At 42.3% G+C, this 21,532-nt stretch overlaps 1 protein-coding gene across 1 annotated transcript in view; it reads right to left on the bottom strand.

The window, feature by feature from the left end:
* Positions 1–21,532, bottom strand: part of rngtt (RNA guanylyltransferase and 5'-phosphatase) — a 151,648-nt gene that overhangs the window by 5,820 nt on the left and 124,296 nt on the right. Inside the window, exons 14-15 of the mRNA XM_071412234.1 lie at positions 8,201–8,301; positions 1,846–1,912 (exon numbers count right to left, since the gene is read on the bottom strand). Of these exons, the coding sequence (XP_071268335.1) occupies positions 1,846–1,912; positions 8,201–8,301 (168 nt within the window). The remainder of the gene's footprint in view (positions 1–1,845; positions 1,913–8,200; positions 8,302–21,532) is intronic.

The raw sequence follows: 21,532 nt of genomic DNA, 5'->3' as shown, positions 1-21,532 counted from the left end.
GCTGTTGTTTCCACGCAAGACTATTAACAGATGCAAATGTGTTTCGTTTTGGAGAGAGATTGAAGGGTATATTGATTTCTGTCTGCATTAAAGCAGTCAATTATCTACTTGGAAAATATCCAGGGCCTTAAAAGAAGACAAACTGGCAAATCATAAGAAGTTGCTTCTGTATGGAACAAAAATAGAACTCCTAACAATTAGAGCATATCAAATCAAGATATTTTATGTCAATTATTCTTCCTAAAATTACTAAAGAATTGAGTCTGAAATTACCCGAAACAATCTAGAGGCAAATAGGCATAGATCAAATGTGTCGCATTAACTAGTGCTTAATTTGTAAATCGGGAGGTGCCGGATAAAAAAGTGAGGGACAGAGGGGGGTGGGGGGGACCTGGGGGGCTCTGAGCTGAGGTACCGGAACTCATTAAAAAAGAAAAATCCCCTTTTTAATAAAGCATTGCATGCATTATCATCACTTTTGCGTAGTGGCATACAGTAGAGTAAAGGTGCTTGCAGAAGTTTCAAACATGGGGGAACATTTATTGTAGCCTTGGGTCCGGGAAAAATGTGGCCTTTTATAAACGCATTTCATGCAATTCTACATCATTTTACATGACTGAATCTTTTTTAACGCTGCACAAATGATCAAAATGCCAGGCTACTGACAAACTAAGAATATCTGAGATCAATAAAAAACAACCATGTCTTGAATCCACCAATAATTGCCTAGGCCGAGGTGTGTGAAGACAGACATATTGCACGATATGAGGAGGAAATTATAGTCCTAAAACAGCTTTCCAATTTCACTGACTCACCCAATGACGCGCAGCTCACTCACCTGGGATGGCAGATGCGTTCGTGCCAAAAGCTCTCTTATTTTACTTTGTAAAACAGTGCTGTTCGCTCAATAGGCCTATTTGGAAGATAACACATTTTTGGGAGACTACAGACAGATTAGTATTCTCTTTTCAGCAGGAGCCATTTTCTTTCCAACCTGTGTTCTCCTGTGATTGTATTTGAAATATTTGCGAAAGGACTGTTTTGGCTGCATGCTGTTCACCGACAGATTTGCGCACGTTCCTGACTGTAGGCCATGCATGTGATTGGGCTACACACCATTTATTAAAAAAAAATGCTATTGTTCCTCTGTGGCTAAATTATAAGTCTGCTCCTGGTGTAGAATTCTGAATGATTTCATTTCAGTGAATCTAGTTGTGAGAGAGTCAGGCGTGCTTCTCTCTCATACCACATTAACAGCCATGCGTTGGTCTGTCTCTGGGCTACAATGTTGCGCAAACCATTAACCCGGGGTGGCCCAACACAAATCCATGTTTTCACATTAACGTTTTGTAGGGGGCAGGAGAATTAGAGAAGATGCAACTCGAATTTACACTGATCGTTTTTATTGGAAGTTTTACATTGCAAAGAGTGAAAATTATTTTTCATGCCAGGAGAGCTACCGGTACGAAACAGTCCAAAACTGAGAGGTGCTGGATCCTGTTAAGGCAGGATCCGGATAAAATTAAGCACTGCCATTAACCCACACATAAGTAATATACAATGAGACAGATGCATTACACTGTCCCTCCCCTGGGAAATTGATCACTATCTGGGCAGGTGATGTATACATTTACATACTCCCACACCATTAAAGGCTCCTCTCGTTTCACTGCTACCTGCTGCTTTCACCATAAACGCCGGTGGTGTCTGACCTAAACAGATCGGTCATAGATGGTGCAGGCTCACTTGGTGTTGTTAGGCAGATCTTTTTTCATGGCCTGGGCTTACAGCGTTCTGTGTGGGTGTTGGGTTGAATTTAGCAACACATCCAGCTTCTTGTCTCACCTTCATCTGTGCAAAGGGCAGGTCACGGCTGCCGACGTAGAGCAATCCGACAGTCTGGGGGAGCAACCTGCAAAGACAAAACATCGTCATTAACACCCCAAGACTCCCTGAGGTCTCCCTGGGCGTCAAGCGCAACACAGCACCCTCCACTCTGCTCGTTAGACAGCGAGAGGGAACAATGGCTCTCCGACAACAGAGTTAGCCTACTACTGCACACCGCTGATTACCAGCTAGTAACAGAATGATATGCTGCCAACATCCACCATCACACCTCCCATCTCTGGGTGCGTCACAATAATATCGGCTTTGTCCTGAAGTGTGCACTCATTCTCAGTCATTTCCTTTCAAATCAGTGAAGGGAACAAGTATAGACCTTGGGAGGAAGGAAAGATGTTTGGAATGTAGCCTTTTTCTCAGCGCATCTGGAGGGTATTTAGTGCAAACACACGACGGTGACGATGCCACATCTGGGGGGGCAATTATAGCTATGCCCAAAACTCACAGGCATCAAACTGAGCACCTTCTGCTTGGAATGTAATAACGGTTTTTACATCCTCTCCATACATCATCCGTCTGTCTCTACGTCAGCTATTTTAATTGTGATTTCTGATCACCAGCTGTGAGCGCTCAGCAGTTAATCAACCGTAATGTGGCTTTATCAGGGGTTTGTGTGTGTGAGGCCCCAAACAAGTGGTTCGCTGGCCCCCCTGTTCCTGTAGCCATGTGCTTTTCGGGTCTCATCCCACAGCTGGCCTTAATGACACACTCATCCCCTCCACTAAACCCCCCCCCCCCCCGCCCGGCTGCCTATGGTTATTTCGGGATAACCATGGGCAGCCATCGTCTGCTGTTGATACGCACCCGAAACCCTCCCCCCACCAGACCTAAACACGGTCTCTGACGATACTGTCACTGGCTTCCTGCTCCTGGTTCTCCCTACAGCATCACTTAAACCAGTGAGACGCACCGGCGGAAAAGAGGGGGCTAGCGGAACTGATGTTCAAACCACAGTGGGTGGATTTAATCTCACCCACCTTGTTGGGTCATCCTGTTGGAGACCACCTATTGGGTATACATGGATTTGGGTGAGCAGAACACGCATTAAATGGGAAGGGGAGGGGACTGCCTCTCCACTCCATTTTCCTTTGTAATGACAGTGGTGAAGAGGGCAGGCAGGAAGCAGCTGTCAACACGGCCATTGAACCCTCGGGCCTTCCATGAACTGATGGAAACAACTGGAGAGCAACCCTGAGAGTTCACAACATAACCTTTCACGCCACACCCGCCCGCCAAAGGTCTCTCACATGCTTCTTTACCCTACCTCTGTCCGCCCTCCAACTTTCCTAAAATAGCCTACTTTGCTCTCCTAAACTGTATGGCTGTGTATTTACCAAGCTCTCGTCACTGACAAAAAAGTAAACCATGACAAAATGTACAATTCTATTGACATGGTGCTCCGAAAATAACCGAATGTATCACAGTCATTAAGGCTGATACTGTGAAATGACAGTCTGCCTGTGGCCTCTGTCATTTCAATTTCTGGATCTTTATGTGAGACGCTAAGTTGACGTTCCACTGCAATCTGAATAGGTTACTCTGGGCTATATGTGTTACTTAGCATTTCACGCTGCGTTTGATGATTGCTCAATCGAGGTACAAACGACCTAAAATCCACTGAGTAAAGGTGATAACGTGCATTTATAGCCTACATTACCCAAATTGAATCAAACACATTTGGGAACAGGACTTAGTTTGAATCCCCAATTCACAGAGAGCCACAGTCAACGATACAGCTCCAGTGTATTGAAACGGCCTTCGTCCAACAAGCTTCAAATGGACTGGGGCTGAGCTGCCAGCAAGGGCTGTGAGCCACAAGGTCATTCCAGATAACTTGTTCTACATGCACAACAGTCATTTCACAGAGAGAATACAGTCCAAAGGAACATGTATTGCCCTGACAGATCTCCTTCTAGATGCTGAAGGATGGAACCAGATGGATCTCTGGCAGCATCCCAAATGCTACTGTATTTCCCTATATAGTGGACTACTTTTGACCAGGGCATATAGGGCTCTGGCTAAAAGTAGTGCCCTAGATAAATGGCACCCTTTTCCCTATCTAGTGCACTACTTTTGACCAGGGCATATAGGGCTATGGCTAAAAGTAGTGCACTAGATAGGGAAAAGGGTGCCATTTAAGACTCAGCCTCCGTCTCTTGCCACAGCAGCTGGCTGGGAGGCCAGGAGGCCGGGGGTATGTAAACTATAGCCTCTAACCCCTGCCTGCCTGCTGTAAGCTGCTTTCCTGCAGGGCCATCAAGCCTACTCTCCCTGGAGTCCTGTTCAGCAGCTGATAAAAGTGGACACAGATTACTCACTTTTTGCTTTACGAGGTGGAACATTTGGTATGCATATGCTGTACTGAGGTGGGAAGTTTTGAGCTAAGCTTTTTCCAAGGACAACAGACCTGTTAATAGAGAGCAATAGTAACGGCGTCTTTTTGTAGGCACTAACACCGCCATGGCTCATTGGCCAAAGCCTATGGGGAAGTTGAGATTTTTTGGGGTTTTGGAAATATGCTGAAAATAAGGTCTGTGGTAAACACAGGCTTAGTTTCTATGTTTTGTTCTATGAGATAATCTTCATTAGCTAATGTTAGCTAATTGGGCTCCCGAGTGGCGCAGCGGTCTAAGACACTGCATCTCAGCGCTAGAGGCGTCACTACAGACACTGTAGGCTAAGCCCGTTAACTAACCCCAGACCTTATTTTTGGCATTTATCCAAAAACCAGATTCTTTCCCCATGAATATTCCCCTAGGAATGGCTGAACGAATCAGAGGTAACGCCTTTCCAGTTTATAGGACTACAAGCTGGCGAGTTCTATTGCAAGTGTGTGGCTGTAACTCCGCCCAGACCTGTCAGTTGGTGTGACAACACTAGTGTCCCATATGACAGAGGCCAGGCAGAGTCAGAACAGGCCCAGACATGGCTGGCCCCTGTGGAGCATGTCCACTCCGCCTCAGCTTTGGTAATTCATATTCACACAGTGTTTTTAATGGAATGTTATTCTGGATTGCATTCTCTCCGTACATCTCTCCCTATTAATTGCGACTTCTGATATTCAGCTGTGAGCATTCAGCAGGTAGTCCACTGTAATGGGGTGCAGTATCAAATACGTCTGGCTGGCACCCTGTGGAGTGGCCCTGTCCAGTCCACCTGGACTGCCGTGATTCATATCCACATATCGCTTTAACAGGGGCTGTAGTGCAGTCAGGTCTCACCCCGATTGGTTGAATTTACAATGACGCATGCAGAAAATGTTTTATTGGCCCAATTAGAGGCAGCCTCTTTAGAGAGAAACCGAACTCGATTAATCCATAAATCAAGTTGCCATGTCAGAAACCAAAGCACTACTTCTTCCATGCCCCACATGGTAAAACTCCTTTAATTACTTGCTGTCTCTTTCGCTAACTGTCTTCTTCTCTCTCTCACGCGCCCTCTTCTTCCTGCTCTCTCTCTCTCTATCCTCCTTTCCTCCATCCACCTATACATCCTTTTCTCTCGGCTTCTCCTCCTGTTTTTCAGTTGAGGTGATGAAAGTCGTGAGACTGTGAGCTGCTTCTTCTCTGTAGCAGAGACACGCTGAGGGATGGAGTGGGCAGATAAACAAGCACTTGTTCCTTCTCTGTCTTCTCTAACTGAGACAAAGACATACTTAATGACCTGCACCACTAGTGGGCTCTGAGGAGAAGCAGAGGAGCGCTACTCTGCCAGCTAACAGCACTATCAGAACTACACTGAACAAAAATATAAACGCAACATGTACAGTGTTAGTCCCATGTTTCACGAGCTGAAATAAAATCATTGGTGTGCCAGAGTTCGTTGTAACGGTCTTAGCTCCTGACAAATACAGTCATGTGAAAAAGTAAGTACACACCCTGGAAAGAATCACACAAAAAAGTAAACTTAGATCATGTTAAGTAATTAAAATAAACAAAAACGCAATTTCCTTTTGCAGAAAGAGTTAGTACACCCCTACCTTTACCATCACATAAAATCGCAAAAATTAGAATCAGGTGCACCAAAACAGGTCCACCAAAACAGGTGCACCAAAACAGGTGCAAATGTTATAAAATCATTAGAGAGTAACTTGCAAGGGTCTAGCCTTCCATAAAGATGAGAAATTTGGTCTGGTTTGGTCTTTACCAAATGGGTGTGTGGTTACACATCATGCCAACATAAAAAATACTATCCCAGATTATTGATGCCCATGAGTCTAAGAGGGGTTACAAATCCATTTCCAAGCAATTAAAAAAAACATAATTCCAATGTTCGACGGATCATCTACAAATGGAGGAAATTCCAGACCACTGGCAATCTACCTAGGACAGGTCGTCCCACCAAATTTAGCCCAAAAGCTCACTGAAAGATGCTCATAGAAGAAACATCAAGGGATCTACAGGCCTCTCTTGCCACAGTCAATGTCGGAGTGCATGAGTCAACTGTCAGAAAGAGACTCCACAAACGTGGCCTACCTGGGAGGGCAGGAAGGAATAAGCCTATGTTTTCAAAAAATGATATCAAGACACGACTAACGTTTGCCAGAAAACACCTGGGTAAAGACCAAAACTACTGGAACAATGTTCTCTGGACAGATGAGTCAAAGGTCGAGTTGTTTGGCCGCAATGCCAGACGCCATGTTTGGCAAAAACGAAAAACTGCCTTTGAACAGAAGAACCTCACACCAACCGTAAAGCATGGAGGCGGTGACATCATGGTTTGGGGCTGCTTTGCTGCCTGAGGGCCTGGCCAACTTGCCATCATTGAGTCAACCGTGAATTCCATATTGTACCAGAGAATTCTTGAGGAGAATGTGAGGCCATCTGTCAAAAGAGCTGAAGCTGAACCGAACATGGATCTTGCAACAGGACAACGATCCAAAACACAAAAGCCAAGCTACAAGAGAATGCCTCAAAAAAAGAATCCTATCGAAATGCTGTACCTGACACAGTTCTAGCAGTACTGTAAAGAATAGTAGGCAAAATTCCTACCAGTTGATGTAAGAGACTGATCAACAGTGACAAGAAATGGCTACATTAAGTTATTTCAGCCAAACGGGCCAACACCAGCTATTGAAGCTAGGGGGGGTACTTAATTTTTCCGCACAATGGAATTGCTTTTCTGTTGATTTTTGATTAATAAATGATTGCAAAGTATAATCTTTCAGTGCAATTTGTTAAATTAGGTTAGCTTTATCTGTCAATAGTGTTGAAGTGAAGATTACATTACATATCCATCTGTTTAAATATGTAGAAATAAACTGACTGTATGCCCCACTCGCGACAGGGTTTGAGCCCCGTCTCGGACACTTTCCTGTCTATCTCCCTCTCTGTCCATCTCCCTCTCTAATTTTCCTACTATACTGTGGAAAATAAATAAATAAGGTGGTTGAAATTCTGGTCTCCTTTAAAAAAAAAAACTGAGTGGCTGTGCGCACTGCAGTGAGTCTTACAGAGTGCCAACTAAGAAACCTCACCTCACAGAAGAGCATAGCAGTACCTGGGAAGGTGCTGAGGGAATGAGGTAGCAAGCAGGCATTTTCTCAAATATACTCCCAACATTATTTATTTAGCATGTTTGATGTATTAGCTGTGGACCTATAGGAAACACTTTACAGCCCAGTAAAGTACAGTACAGCACAGCAGTGCCTGGGTAGGTAGTAAGTACAGAGGAACTGAGAATAATGGGTCAATTTAATCGAAGGTATTTTCTGGAAAAAACTCCCACCATTTCATGAGCAGGCTGGCAAGATGAGATGAGAATCTGTTGGTGATAAATATGGTGTTCTAACCTAATACAGGTGGAGAAAGTAAAAGAGAGCTAGATGGATATTGCCTATCAGTAGGAAAACATCCGATTCATTTGTGGACTTTCGTATGTACAATGAAAGGAATGAAAGTCTGCAGTTCAGGCAATGGCAAAGCCTGCTGACTTCTATTCCTTCTTCATTATCGGAATAGTGGCAACAAAATACCAATGTGTCTTGGACAGATATTGCAGTTGAATTCAATAAGGGCCCGTGGCATAACATAATGTCAGTAGTTATGGGCGATTCAAGGTATAGCTCATACAGAAAAAAACATCTTATATAAGAATGATACAAACAAAAACAAAACAGAAATGTCTAAAAGTTACAAAACATGGTTCAAAGCGATTAGCTGACACTCACTCACTACTACTATAGTACGTGGTTGGGTTTGATGTCTCAAACTACACGCATGTGTCAAAGAGATGGGGGTTTGTTCTTGCAGTGGAATCATCACGCAGCCAGAGCGTTTCCCTAGCAACAGTGACTCACCCTTCTCCTCCGACTTTGGTGATCTTGAGGCGGAAGTCTACAGAGTTGAGGCTGGGCGGCTTCCACTTGAGGATGTCATCACATCGCCCAGCTTTGTATTTCTGCAGCGACACAAAGAGAGAGACCGATATTAGATCAGATTGACATTCATTGTCATACAAAATGAAAAGCTTACTACAGCTCACACATTTCATGCATAATACACATAGGACCACAGCAGGAAACAAACAACAGTAGACAGTCAGATTTAATAGTACACCCCCGCCCTACACCTGCACAAAGGAGGAAGCTACATGTCAGATCATTCATTCCAAACACACAGCACGCTGGCATGCACTCAGAACATCACCTGTATTTAGCTTTTATTTGTTGTCTGTGTTCTATGTTTTGGATTGCTTTTATTACTGAACAAAAATGTAAACGCAAGAATCTCAAAGATTTTACTGAGTTACAATTCATAGGAAAAAAAATCTGTCAATTGAAATAAATTCATTAGGCCCTTATCTATGGATTTCACATGACTGGGCAGAAATAGTCCTCAGTAGCACTGTGGCATTGTGTGACAAAACTGCAGTGGACTTTTATTGTCCCCAGCACAAGGTGCACCTGTGTAATAATCAGGCTGTGGGGAAAAAGGGGGTGCAATTCAATATTAGGAATAATATTTTGTACTCAGTGCTGGGGCACGCTCAAACATTAGCAAGCATTTTTCAACCTAAGGTCACCTTGGGGATTAATAAAGTACAATCTCATCTCAATGATCCATGAACAAATTACTAAAAGGCAGAATAACACATGAGGTACAGTATGTACCTTCACACTCTTAAGAGAAATTGAAAATCCAAGTATTTTACACTGCTCTCTTCAGAAAATCACCACATTTTTCAAAAGGCAGCCAATATGTCTGAAGGTAAGCTCCATTCGTAATCGATTTGGAGAGCTGAAAATGACATATTGTTCAAGGAATGGCTCAAAACCTTGAACACTGACTTTGTTCCACTTCCAATTTAGGGTAAAAATCCTGTCTTAAAAATGAGTAGTAAGGTAGTCAGGTTATACATAATGGATAATAATTAAGCTTCCATGGCAGGTCTAAAATAGGATGCTCGTATTGTAGTTAAAAAGAGAAAGCTTGTCAAGAGCAATTTATAGATAGATATTGAAAGGGCCGGAGTAGCCTACATGAATTCATAATTGATCAGAAATTAATTTCTGGAGAAACCAATTAAAAGCTACAAATGGAAGTACAAATTCAACGTTGCTTTTAGGTCTTACGAGGTCTACAACGAGCAGCCATATATTCTGTTCTGATGATAGGCTACATGTTGTCATAGAAATTAGCATGACACAGATGTATATACATACAGTACATGGGATTTATTTAATCTAACTCATATGCAACTAGTGTAAAGACTGTGAATGTGGTATTTAGGATGTAAAGCCATACAGTATGACGGGGCAGGAACAGATGTGTCAATGGTGTAAGTGTAATTTGCCCGGTAACAGAACTATGCCTCCACGGATTTCCTCAAAGAAGAATGGGCATCATAGTGCCACCATCTCCATTTCCACCCACTCTCACTATTCCAGAGAGAACATGGAAAGGAAAGCATTTCCTGGAAGAATGTACAGTAGAGAATTCCAAGAAATCAATCCCCATGACTTGGGAAAGGATGGCGCAAGGATTTCAACAAGAATTTAAAGGAGAAGTATAGGAATATATAGACAGAAAACAAAACAAATCCCATTTCGTCAAAATAAATAAATGTTCCTCAATAAAGTAGCTATCAGCAAGGTCAAAGCTAGTAAGGAAAAAAAATCAAGTGCGAGTATTAAGGGGGTGAGGAGGTAGGGGTGACATGGGAAAACTTGGGAAGGTTGAACCTCAGGCAGGCTGCAGCATTCTGGATAAATTATAGGGGTTTGATGGCACAAGCTGAGTTCCTCAGTATAAAACTAGAGTATTTACTATAGCCTACATCATAAATAAAACAATACATAATAATAATTATGTCGCTCAGTTGGTAGAGAATGGTGCTAATAACGTCAGGGTACTGGGTTCGATTCCCGGGACCACTCATACACTGCATTTGGAAAGTATTCAGACCCCTTGACTTTTTCCACATTTTGTTACGTTACAGTCTTATTCTAAAATTGTTAAATAAATAAAAATATCCTCAATCTGAATCAGGTTTTAGGAAATTTTGCAAAGACAAGATTAAATTAAGTATAGTCTGATGGGTGAAAATATGATCCCTTGAGAGAACTGCTCTGCAGCCTGAGGCAAGGGACAGAGAGTGCAAGCTTTCTTTGCGACTTTCTGAAATCGTCAATAGCCTATAGTCGCAGCCCATATATGTTTTTATTTGTAAGACATTCTAAAGGTTTGTATCATTCACAATTCAAGTTGACAAATACCTCTAAATCTAGCGTATAGGACCTGTTTCAAATGATCACTTCTGCGGTCAACATAGCCATTCATATGCGCACCGGAATTTGAAAAAATATCCTTTCTATTTTATTCAGCTAAATTCAATTATATTATTTTTACTTTAAAATCATACAATATAAAATAATGCCATGGGACTTACAAGCAAATCTTGTCAGCTAAATGAACAAGCCTACAGCATACGGCATGGAGCATAGCCAGATAACATACAGTAGGGCCAACTCATATTTCTTTCTTCTGAAATACATTTTCTTCATATCATATTGTTTCTTTAGACCTGACAAAGAAAAGAAGGATTTATTGTATGGTGTATATAAAATGTATTCATTATACTTCAATGTAGATGTTCCAAAGGCCCGCATCAGCAGCTTGTATACAGTTTGTATGCGGAGTCCTGGAGATGCTAAATGTGTTTATGTTAATTAACAGTCAATTACCGTGAGACCGGCAGACTTTTGCACGTCAATAACCGGCTGACAAAATTTCATGACCGCCAGAGACCTAGTCCTGGCTCTATATAGTACTGTGTGTTTCCTAGCCCTCTGTTCTGAACTTATGGACTGTGAAGAGACCTCTGGTGACATGTCCTTTGGGATATGTATCGGTGTCTGAACTGTGTGTTAGCTGTTTGAACAGACAGTTTGGTGCATTCAACACCTCGCAAAGACAAGTAGTGATGCAGTCAATCTTTCCTCAATCTCTTGATATTAGCCCTCAGGGTACATTTAAGGGCCAGCCATGATGATCTGTTTTGGGCCAACTGCAATTTGCTTATGTCCTACTTTGCAGCACTTCACCATATAACTGGGCAGTAGTCCAGGTGTGATAACACTTGGGCCTGTAGGACTTGTTTGGTTGATTGTGATGTCAAGAAGCAGAGCAGCGCTTTATCACGGATAGACCTCTCCCAATCTTAGTAACCATTGCATCATTATGTTTGGACCATTTCAGTTTACAATCTAGGGTAACACCAAGCAGTTCACTCTCCTCAACTTGCTCAATTGCCCCATTATTCAATACAATATTTATTTTAGGGTTAAGCACGGTTTTTAGTTTTTGATATATTTAGGACTATCATTAGAGTAGAGGTGCATGGGTAAAATGGATATTACTACCTGTGTTGTGATAATTGCATTATTTGCTCTATAAACTGTTAATTCATGTGCCTTGCGACCATGATATATACGGGCCTAAAGGCCGAGACAATAAGAGAACACAGCGGGGCAGAGTAAATTCAACCACACCTTTGTTTTACCACAAAACCAGATAGCAACCTCTGTTCGTTGAAGGCCACAAAGCATACTGCATTTAACAGACAGTTACATGATCTACAGCATGGTCAAGTTCATGTTTTTGACATTTTCGGACCACTAAACAACTATTGATTTAGAACCACAGAGAGTTACCGCAAGTCACAAAGAAAACAGGAACTGCCTCCCCTATTCCAGCACTGTTTCAACTTCAACATTCCTATTTGAAGTAGATATTGTGTGTATGTATTGATATGTAGGCTATGTGTGCCTTTAAAAAAAAAGTATGTAGTTCTGTCCTTGAGCTGTTCTTGTCTATTAATGTTCTGTATTAAATCATGTTTCGTGTTTTGTGTGGACCCCAGGAAGAGTAGCTGCTGCTTTTGCAACAGCTAATGGGGATCCTAATAAAATATCAAATACCAACATCAAATTACCTGTGCTTATGCTAATACGGTGACAACTAAGACACCAAAAACAATTTAGTCCAATTAACGTAAGCTAAATATGATGTGGCTTACCATGGTTCTGATTTCTGTGTGCGTATGCAAGTAGAAAAACATGTTGACTCACCCTACTTGTAAAGAAATGCCAATGCCATCCTCCTCTCTTTCATGTTGATGAAACGGTCTATCACTGATATAGTACACGCTTTTATTTTTTGTTGTCCTGGGCTACCTGGCTAAAATGTTTCCTCGCTAGCCGAACTTCCCTTTATGGGCAACGTTAGCTAATTAACATTAGCCTTCTACATCTAGCTACATATTGAACTTCCATTCTCTCAGGCCAGGGGCACAACAATGTATGAATTAATGGTTGGATCAGAATCGCAGTAATAAATCATTGGCCAGTATCAGTGGTGACCCGTCATTCAGGGCAGGTGGGGCAGAGTTCCCAGTTGTCTTGAAAGCACCATAAATCCAGAGAACACCAGACTTTTATGACAAAGTTTGCCCACGAAGGACCTCTGTGCCACCTTCGTGTTCAAGTGAGCACAGCACAACAAGGTGAGTTCAAAAATGTCATGTATGCTCCTGCATAAATTATGTAATATGTCAGGGAGATATGTACACTGTAGCTAAGAAAGTAATACTACAGTAAGTATGTTGTGTAGTAAGCTGTTAGTTCCTCCCCCTAATAATTTGGTCTATTTTCACCTCTGAATTTCGCCAACTGTTCTGACTTCATGGTGCACATGTAGCCTATAACCAGTTTTTGAGAAATGTAATCATTGAATATTGTAAGAGCTTTTATTGTCTGCTTATATGCCCCCTTTATTTATCCTATGATTCTGACTTGGTGTACAAGGAGAACACTAAGAACGGCCCATGTTCTGAATTCTGTCGCTGTTCATTTCAAAAGTGCTGAACAAATAGTTATATTGACCATGTCCGTCCTAGCTCGCTCATTAATGTCTTAATCGAAATTACGGATGGCCTCTTATCCGCTTGTCGTTCCCTCATGCCATACTTTGTACATCTCAATTGTCAGTAAAAACCACATTTGTTGAAGCAAGTCAGCCATATCAGCTAAAAGGCATTAAATGAGGCTGATTTAACTTTTTCACTGCCAGACAAGGCTCCACTGATAGACAGGAGTAGCAGTGATATAGTGCAATTAATGTATTGTTTAGAGTTGTGTTGTGTAGTGTCTTTGCTGACATACATCCCACATTTCTTTTGTTTTTGCCCCACCAAGATGTACATGCTAAAATCACCACTGGCCAGTATGGAGAATGAAGTAAAACCAAGTCCAAATCCCTATCTCCATCCATGGCTAATTTTGGAAAGTGCCAATTGTATATCTAGCTAGCCAGCCACAGGAGGACAACACCACAACGAGATGCAACAATTCAAGTTGTTTGTCAATGACGTATGCTCTCAATGCGATTTAACAGGAGTGACACGAAACTCCAACTCTTTTTTTGTTGTGCACCAAAACCATTCACAGTTGAGCTCGCTCAGATTAGCACATGTGTTATACTTTTTTTTAATCAATGGAGGCCAAATGTTTGCTGGCTTCCCTTGCATTCAATGCTATGGGCGGCAACATTGTCATATTCTTTCTAAATCAGATAATTGCCAACTTGTAGAGAGACAGAGGGGCGCTGTTTCGCTTGCTCGGATGCTTTCTACTGTGAGATACATTCAGCCTTTTTATAATTTAAGCAAAATTATGAAACAGACACGAAATAACAAAAAAAGAAAATCGTGGTAAAAAAAATGTTGCGAAGCCTGGCTTCAGGCCTTTATGGTAGAGTGGCCAGGCAGAAGCTACTCCTCAGTAAAAGGCACATGACAGCCCACTTGGAGTTTGCCAAAAGGCACCTAAAGACTCTCAGACCATGAGAAACAAGATTCTCTGGTCTGATGAAACCAAGATTGAACTCTTTGGCCTGAATGTCAAGCGTCACGTCTGGAAGAAACCTGGCACCATCACTACGGTGAAGCATGGTGGTGGCAGCATCACGGTGTGTGGATGTTTTTCAGCAGCAGTGACAGAGACTAGTCAGGATCGAGGGAAAGATGAAAGGAGCAAAGTACAGCGAGATCCTTGATGAAATCCTACTCCAGAGCGCTCAGGACATCAGACTGGGGTGAAGATTCACCTGCCAACAGGACAACAACCCTAAGCACACAGCCAAGACAACGTAGGATTGGCTTCGGGATAAGTCTCTGAATGTCAAGTGGCCCAGCCAGATTCCAGACTTGAATCCAATCGAACAACTCTGGAGATACCTGAAAATAGCTGTGCAGCGACACTTCCCATCCAACCCGACAGAGCTTGAGAGGATGAGGATCTGCAGAGAAGAATGGGAGAAACTCCCCAAATACAGGTGTACCAAGCTTGTAGCGTCATACCCAAGAAGACTCAAGGCTGTAATCGCTGCCAAAGATGCTTCAACAAAGTACTGAGTAAAGGGTCTGAATACTTATGTAAATGTAATAAGTTTATTTTTATGCATTTTTAAAACTGTTTTTGCTTAGTCATTATGGGGTATTGTGTGACGATTGATGAGGGGAAAAACGATTTAGTCCATTTTAGAATAATGCTGTAACAGGACAAAATGATGAAAAAATGCAAGAGGTCTGAATACTTTCCGAATGCACTGTATAACGTTAAGCCATCAGCGTATATAGACACCATTCCATATAAGCATGCTGAAAGTCTGCTATTTCAACAAACAAAAAAATGATCCAAAATATTAATTTAGGGTCGGTAGCAGGCTGATCGGTCGGTTTGAATCAGAAACGGGTGCTTTGCTATTCTTGGGCAGCGGAATTACTTTTCCTTCTCTCCAGGCCTGATCGCACACACTTTCCTGTAGGCTTAGATTGAACAGATGGCAAATAAGAGTGGCAATATAGTCCTCTACCATCCTTAGTCATTTTCCATCCAAGTTGTCAGTACCAGGGGCTTTGTCATTATTGGTGGACACTCATTTTTTCACCTCTTCCTCACTCACTTCACAGAATTCAAAATGACTATGCTTGTCTATCATTATTTGGTCAGTTGCATGGATATGAATGTTCAGAGCTTGTTGTTGGCATGTAATACTAAGTTTGCTAATCTTGCCAAAGAAAAAGTCATTCAAGTAGTTGTCAATATCAGAGGGTTTTGTGATAAATGAACCATCTGATTCAATGAAGGATATATATGAATTGCCTTTTTGCCCAAAACTTCATTTAAGGTACTCAAAAGCATTTTACTATCATCCATTATATACTTAATTAATTCATAGTACAGTTTCTCCTTATTTTTGTTTAGTCACGATTTCTCAATTTACAGTAGGTTTGCCAATCGGCTGTGGAGACAGATTTATTTGCAAATCCATTTGCCTCGTCCCTCTCAACCATACAGTTTTTCAATTTCTCATCGAGACACAGGGTTTAATAGTTTTAAAAGTCAGTGTTTAATAGGTGCATGCTAATCAGTAACTGAATGCGCAAATTCAGAATTGTGTCAACTGGTTGCTCATCATTACACACAAACAGATCAGCAAATATTCTTCACATCTTCAACATAGGAATAACAACAACAAAAACTTGTAGAAGCTTGAACTTTGTTGGAACTAAAACGACAATTGATCTATGTTATCCAGCTCACACACTCCAATGCCAAGCCCCCATCCACACGTGTGCTGAGCTATTCAGGCATTACCTTAATTAAATAAGCTTATTGATAGAGATCAGTGAGGCGAACTTTTTTGCAATTTTAGGTTCACTTAAGTGAAAGCCTGTCTCATTCAGTCCAAAGAGAATTAAAGTAGAGCAGAGAACAGTGTGTCCCTTCTCTTTCTCCTGTGTCCCTGATCTAGCACTGCACGTAGGCGGAGGCCTTCCCCAGTCTTTGAAACCAGCGCTTTCCTTCACAATGGCCATTCAGCAGAGGCTGCCAGAGAGCATGAAAAACAGGGCACCGCGCTCTTAAAGGACTTCCACCCCACCAACATATGTTCTTCTGAACATTCTTCAATAAAGGCAGTTATGTGGTACGGTGGATAAACAGGATTAAGGTACAAACGTAAAACAAGTCGCAGCAAGGTGAATTATTCTGTCTGAAAACTCTGTACCGTGGTCAGTGGAGAAAAATGAGAACCGATCACTAGTATAATTCTGTCGGAGGGCACATAGTTCACCAAACTGAACAACAAAAAAAGGGAAATATTATATATATATGTATGTATGTGGACACCCTTTCAAATTTGTGGATTCGGCTTGTCAGCCACACCTGTCGCTGACAGGTGTATAAAATTGAGCACACAGCCATGCAATCTCCATAGACAAATATTGGCAGTAGAATGGCCTTACTGAAGAGTTCAATGACTTTTACGTGGCACCGTCATAGGTTGCCACCTTTCCAACAAGTCAGTTTGTCAAATTTCTGCCCTGCTAGAGCTGCCTCGGTCAACTGTGCTGTTATTGTGAAGTGGAAATTTCTAGGAGCAACAACGGCGCAGCTGCGAAATGGTAGGCCACACAAGCTCACAGAACGGGACTGACGAGAGCTGAAGCTCGTAAAAATCATCTGTCCTCAGTGAAACACTCACTACCGAGATCCAAACTGCCTCTGGAAGCAACGTCAGCACAAGAACTGTTCGCCGGGAGCTTCATGAACGGGTTTCCATGGTCGAGCAGCCACACACGCCTAAGATTACCATGCACAATGCCAAGTGTGGGCTGGAGAGCTGTAAAGCTCACTGCTATTGGACTTTGGAAACGAGTTGTGGAAACGTGTTCTTTGGAGTGACGAATCACGCTTCACCATCTGGCAGTCCGACTGATGAATCTGGGTTTGGCAGATGCCAGGAGAATGCTACCTGCCCCAATGCATAGTGCCAACTGTAAAGGTTGGTGTAGGAGGAATAATGGTCTGGGGCTATTTTTCATGGTTCGGGTTAGGCCTCTTAGTTCCAGTGAAGGGAAATCTTAATGCTATAGCATACAAGGACATTCTAGACCATTCTGTACTTCCAACTTTGTGGCAACAGTTTGAGGAAGGCCCTTTCCTGTTTCACATGACAATGCCCCTGTGCACAAAGCGAGATCCATTCAAAAATGGGTTGCCGAGATCGGTGTGGAAGAACTTGACTGGCCTGCACAGAGCCCTGACCTCAACTCCATCGAACACCTTTGGGATGAACTGGATCGCCGACAGCGAGTCAGGCTTAATTGCCCAACATTAGTGCTCAACTTCACTAATGCTCGTGGCTGAATGGAAGCAAGTCCCTGCAGCAAATGTTCCAACATCTAGTAAAAAGCCTTCCCAGAAGAGTGGAGGCTATAATAGCAGCAAAGGGGGACCAAATCCATATTAATGCCCATGGTTTTGGAATGAGATGTTCGACGAGCAAGAACAATGTGTTAACAATGTGTTTTTGTCCCCAGACATTAGCACTTTCTTTGTTTTGTTAACCCCTTTTTCTCCCCAATTTCATGGTATCCAATTGGTAGTTACAGTCTTGTCTCATCGCTGCAATCGAGGACAGACTTTAGCACTTTAACACTATGCAGCTGCAACTCTACAAAAACATTTGCCTACATCAATACGAATGAAGTGGCAACAGCTAGGATGTAAGGTTCTGTCTGACTGCACATCAAGTCACAACCACATGCATAATACATACGTAACAAATATAGCTCTAAAATTCTCTGGAGAGATTTGTAATATAGCCTTGCTACAGCAATGCAGAATTGTAACCATAGCTTAGGGAAGGGTTCCCCAACTGGCCGAGTTTGGCCCGTGGGTGGTTTTATTTGGCCCCCCATACATACATATATATATTTTTTGTCTAATTTTCATTATTGGACATACAAGACTAAAACCCCCAGGAACCCAGCTCCAAGTGATTTACATTTTTCGAAATCTGTTCCCAAATATTCCTAGGCATAATAGAAAGACATATGTGATCATTATTATTTGTGTACAATAACTAATAATTGATTGGATTTATATAGCGCTTTTCTACCAACTGAGGTACTCAAAGCACTTTACATAGTAGGAGGAATCACACCTCATCCACCATCAATGTGTAGCACCCACCTCAGTGATGCATGGCGACTATTTATGTGCCAGAATGCTCACCACACATCAGCTATCGGGTGGAGAGGTGAGGAGTGATATTCCAATTAGGAATGAGGGGGATGATTAGGTGGCCATGATGGAATGTGGCCAGGTTGGGAATTGAATCACGACACCAGGTGAACACCCCAGTGGTGTAGTGGAGGGTATATGCAGGTATACGCTGTATACCCACTTATTTTTCAGTGGGAATTGCGTGAACTCACTTCTTAATCCCCACTGATACGCATCAAAGTAGTGTAGTGGAGGTATATACTGTATCAATTAATAGGGCTGATAGAACAGATCATAATGTTTAGCTTAAAATGTTGATAAACTATTATTTATTCACATTTTAGGCACAACAATGTACACACGGCAGTAGGCCTAAGCGTAAATGTTTAAAAATGCAATTTGCGGGAAAACACCGTTCTAAAATGCGCACCGCACACGCAAGAGGTTTCATGGACAGAGATGGAAATATCCATTAGGAAGAGGGGGGATTTAAAGATGCAACAACTATCATGGGTTGTTAATATGACTAGGATAATGCCTTTGGCTGCTAGACAATGAAAGAACGTGGAAAGAAAACCAATATGAGGAAGTCGTTATAAAAATAACTGCCTCCACATTTCTATGGTGGGATTTTGGCTATAGGCTACTTTGAAGCAAGGTAAGACATGCCTCATAATATGAAGTAAAACGTCCAGGATTGAAACAATTAAGTAACGGGGAAAATATAGCGATGCAATAGGCCTAACCGTCTTCTGCTAGATGGTAGCCCATACCTACCTGTCAGAATGATATCATGATGATTATATGCATCACTCCTGTGGCCATTTCTTTTGCAAACTCCATTTCAGCACTAAAGGTATTCCCAAAATGGGGTGGGGGTACGTCGGGGGTATGCCAAATCAAAACATGATTAACTTTTTACATTAAAAAAAAACTTTTGGGTGAGTTTTTTCCCCTCGCTTGAGTAGCCTCGTTCCACTGCCAAAATAAAATTAAACCATCGAGTGTTCAGTGAAATAACAACAAGCCTAGTCAAATAACTAATATCCAATCACATTAACCGTTACTCTCTAGCGGAAACCTTCAGTCTTGCGCAGACATTTAGAAACAAAACATGACAATTTGAAAAATACGCCACTGGAGTTTTTTGAGATTGCATCATCTGTGGATCTGTTGGGGCGGTATGTGAATTGGTGTGGGTTTAGGGTTTCCGGCATGATGGTGTTGATGTGAGCCATGACCAGCCTTTCAAAGCACTTCAGGGCTACCAACGTGAGTGCTACGGGGCGATAATCATTTAGGCAGGTTACCTTCGCTTTCTTGGGCACAGGGACTATGGTGGTCTGTTTGAAACATGTAAGTATTACAGACTGTCAGGGAGAGGTTGAAAATGTCAGTGAAATCACTTGCCAGTTGGTCCGCACATGCATTGAGTACACTTCCTGGTAATCTGTCTGGCCCCGCGGCTTTGGGGCCAGACAGATAATAATACAGAGGGAAGTGGTGGTTTACCTACTCGTTTGTGAATTATTACTAGGCCCCCTGCCCAACTCCCCCTTTTCCTCCATCTTTTCCTCACGCTGATGACGGTGAAGAAAAAGCAGTATATATCCTTCGCGTCGGACTAATTAAAAGAACAAATCTTTGTCCAGTTCGAGGTGAGTAATCGCTGTTCTGATGTCCAGAAGCTCTTTTCTGTCATAAGAGACGGTAGCAGCAACATTATATACAAAATGAATTAAACAATGTGACAAAAACTAACAAAATAGCACAGTTGGTTAGGAGCCAGTAAAACGACAGCCATCGCCATTATCACTAGTCTGAGTGCCAGTCAGTTTTGCGCAATCACGCCAACTCCTTCTGTCACTAATTGTCATGCCAAACATGATTTAGGACAACAGATATTGGACATACTTGGGTTGTGTCCTGTAGACAGAAATGATAACAGCAGGAACAGAAGGAACACTGGACACAGATATGCCTAATAAGAACCTACATTTACCTCAAACACATTGGATGTGTAAAGGATTAGATGAATACAGGTAAGGAATTATGCTGTCCTCAATAAAACCATGGGGACTAACTTGAGACTCTAGACTCCTGGGTGACCTTCGAGTTGATTCTCTGATGGAAAAGTACAATTTATTTTCTTTATTACTGTTGTTTCGCATGTCAAAAAACAAGGGCAGGAGTGTCTATATTATGAAAGTGCAAAACAGACACTCGGCGTGAATTCGAACACATAGCACTCCATCTAGCAATTCCATTTATATATGTGATGGATCGCACATTGCATATAAACAGCCAACTGTCACTGCCGATGAAATCAGTGGGTTTACCGTAGTAGGACAGACAACATGAGGGTGTTGCCCAGTGGAAAGGCACTGAAGGTGGAGTATACTCCGGCCTGTTTCTGTCCGGTTCCTCATGCCATCTGGACCTACTGTGGAGGAGTAGCACCAGTGATGCCCACTATACTGCGGTTAGCCTGCTGGGATGTAAAGATCACCTCTCCACACTGCCAGGATGACGGAACAGTCAGGGGTATCATCAGAGGACTCTGGAATGAGGTGTTCCTGGTGCCCATAGAGAACACATGGTGCCGTTTGAGACACCTACAAAGTAAAGATACAGAGCTGTATTCTGCTATTATAATATAATCCATCATCTGACACAAGTGCAGAAACGGCAAGGCTGAATTGTGAATGATATGCTATATTTGAAATGTACGCTATATAATAAGTCAAATGGCGATCTATTGCTTAGAGATCACTCCCCTCCCATCACAGTAATATTCACAGAGAGTTGTCTTCTTTGAATAACAGCTTTCTGTTTGCTCCACGGCAGGCTCTTTGTTAGTGTTGCTGAGAAATAAAGACAAAGGAGGGAGCCCTCCACTAAATCCCCTCCCAGGAGAGGAGCCGCCTCTGTCAGTGCTCAGATATGCACGCATAACCTAAGTGCAGCATAAATCATGCGACAAACACCCTGCAGAGACGTGTCCACAGCCACCGCCCAAAGATACCGACGTATACATTTATAAGCCCAGAACCGAAA

The sequence above is a fragment of the Salvelinus alpinus genome, chromosome 8 (genome assembly GCF_045679555.1).
Source record: "Salvelinus alpinus chromosome 8, SLU_Salpinus.1, whole genome shotgun sequence".
Lineage (NCBI taxonomy): Eukaryota > Metazoa > Chordata > Actinopteri > Salmoniformes > Salmonidae > Salvelinus > Salvelinus alpinus.
Note: the sequence above shows the minus strand (reverse complement) of the source record. Positions and strands in the feature narration are given on the sequence as shown.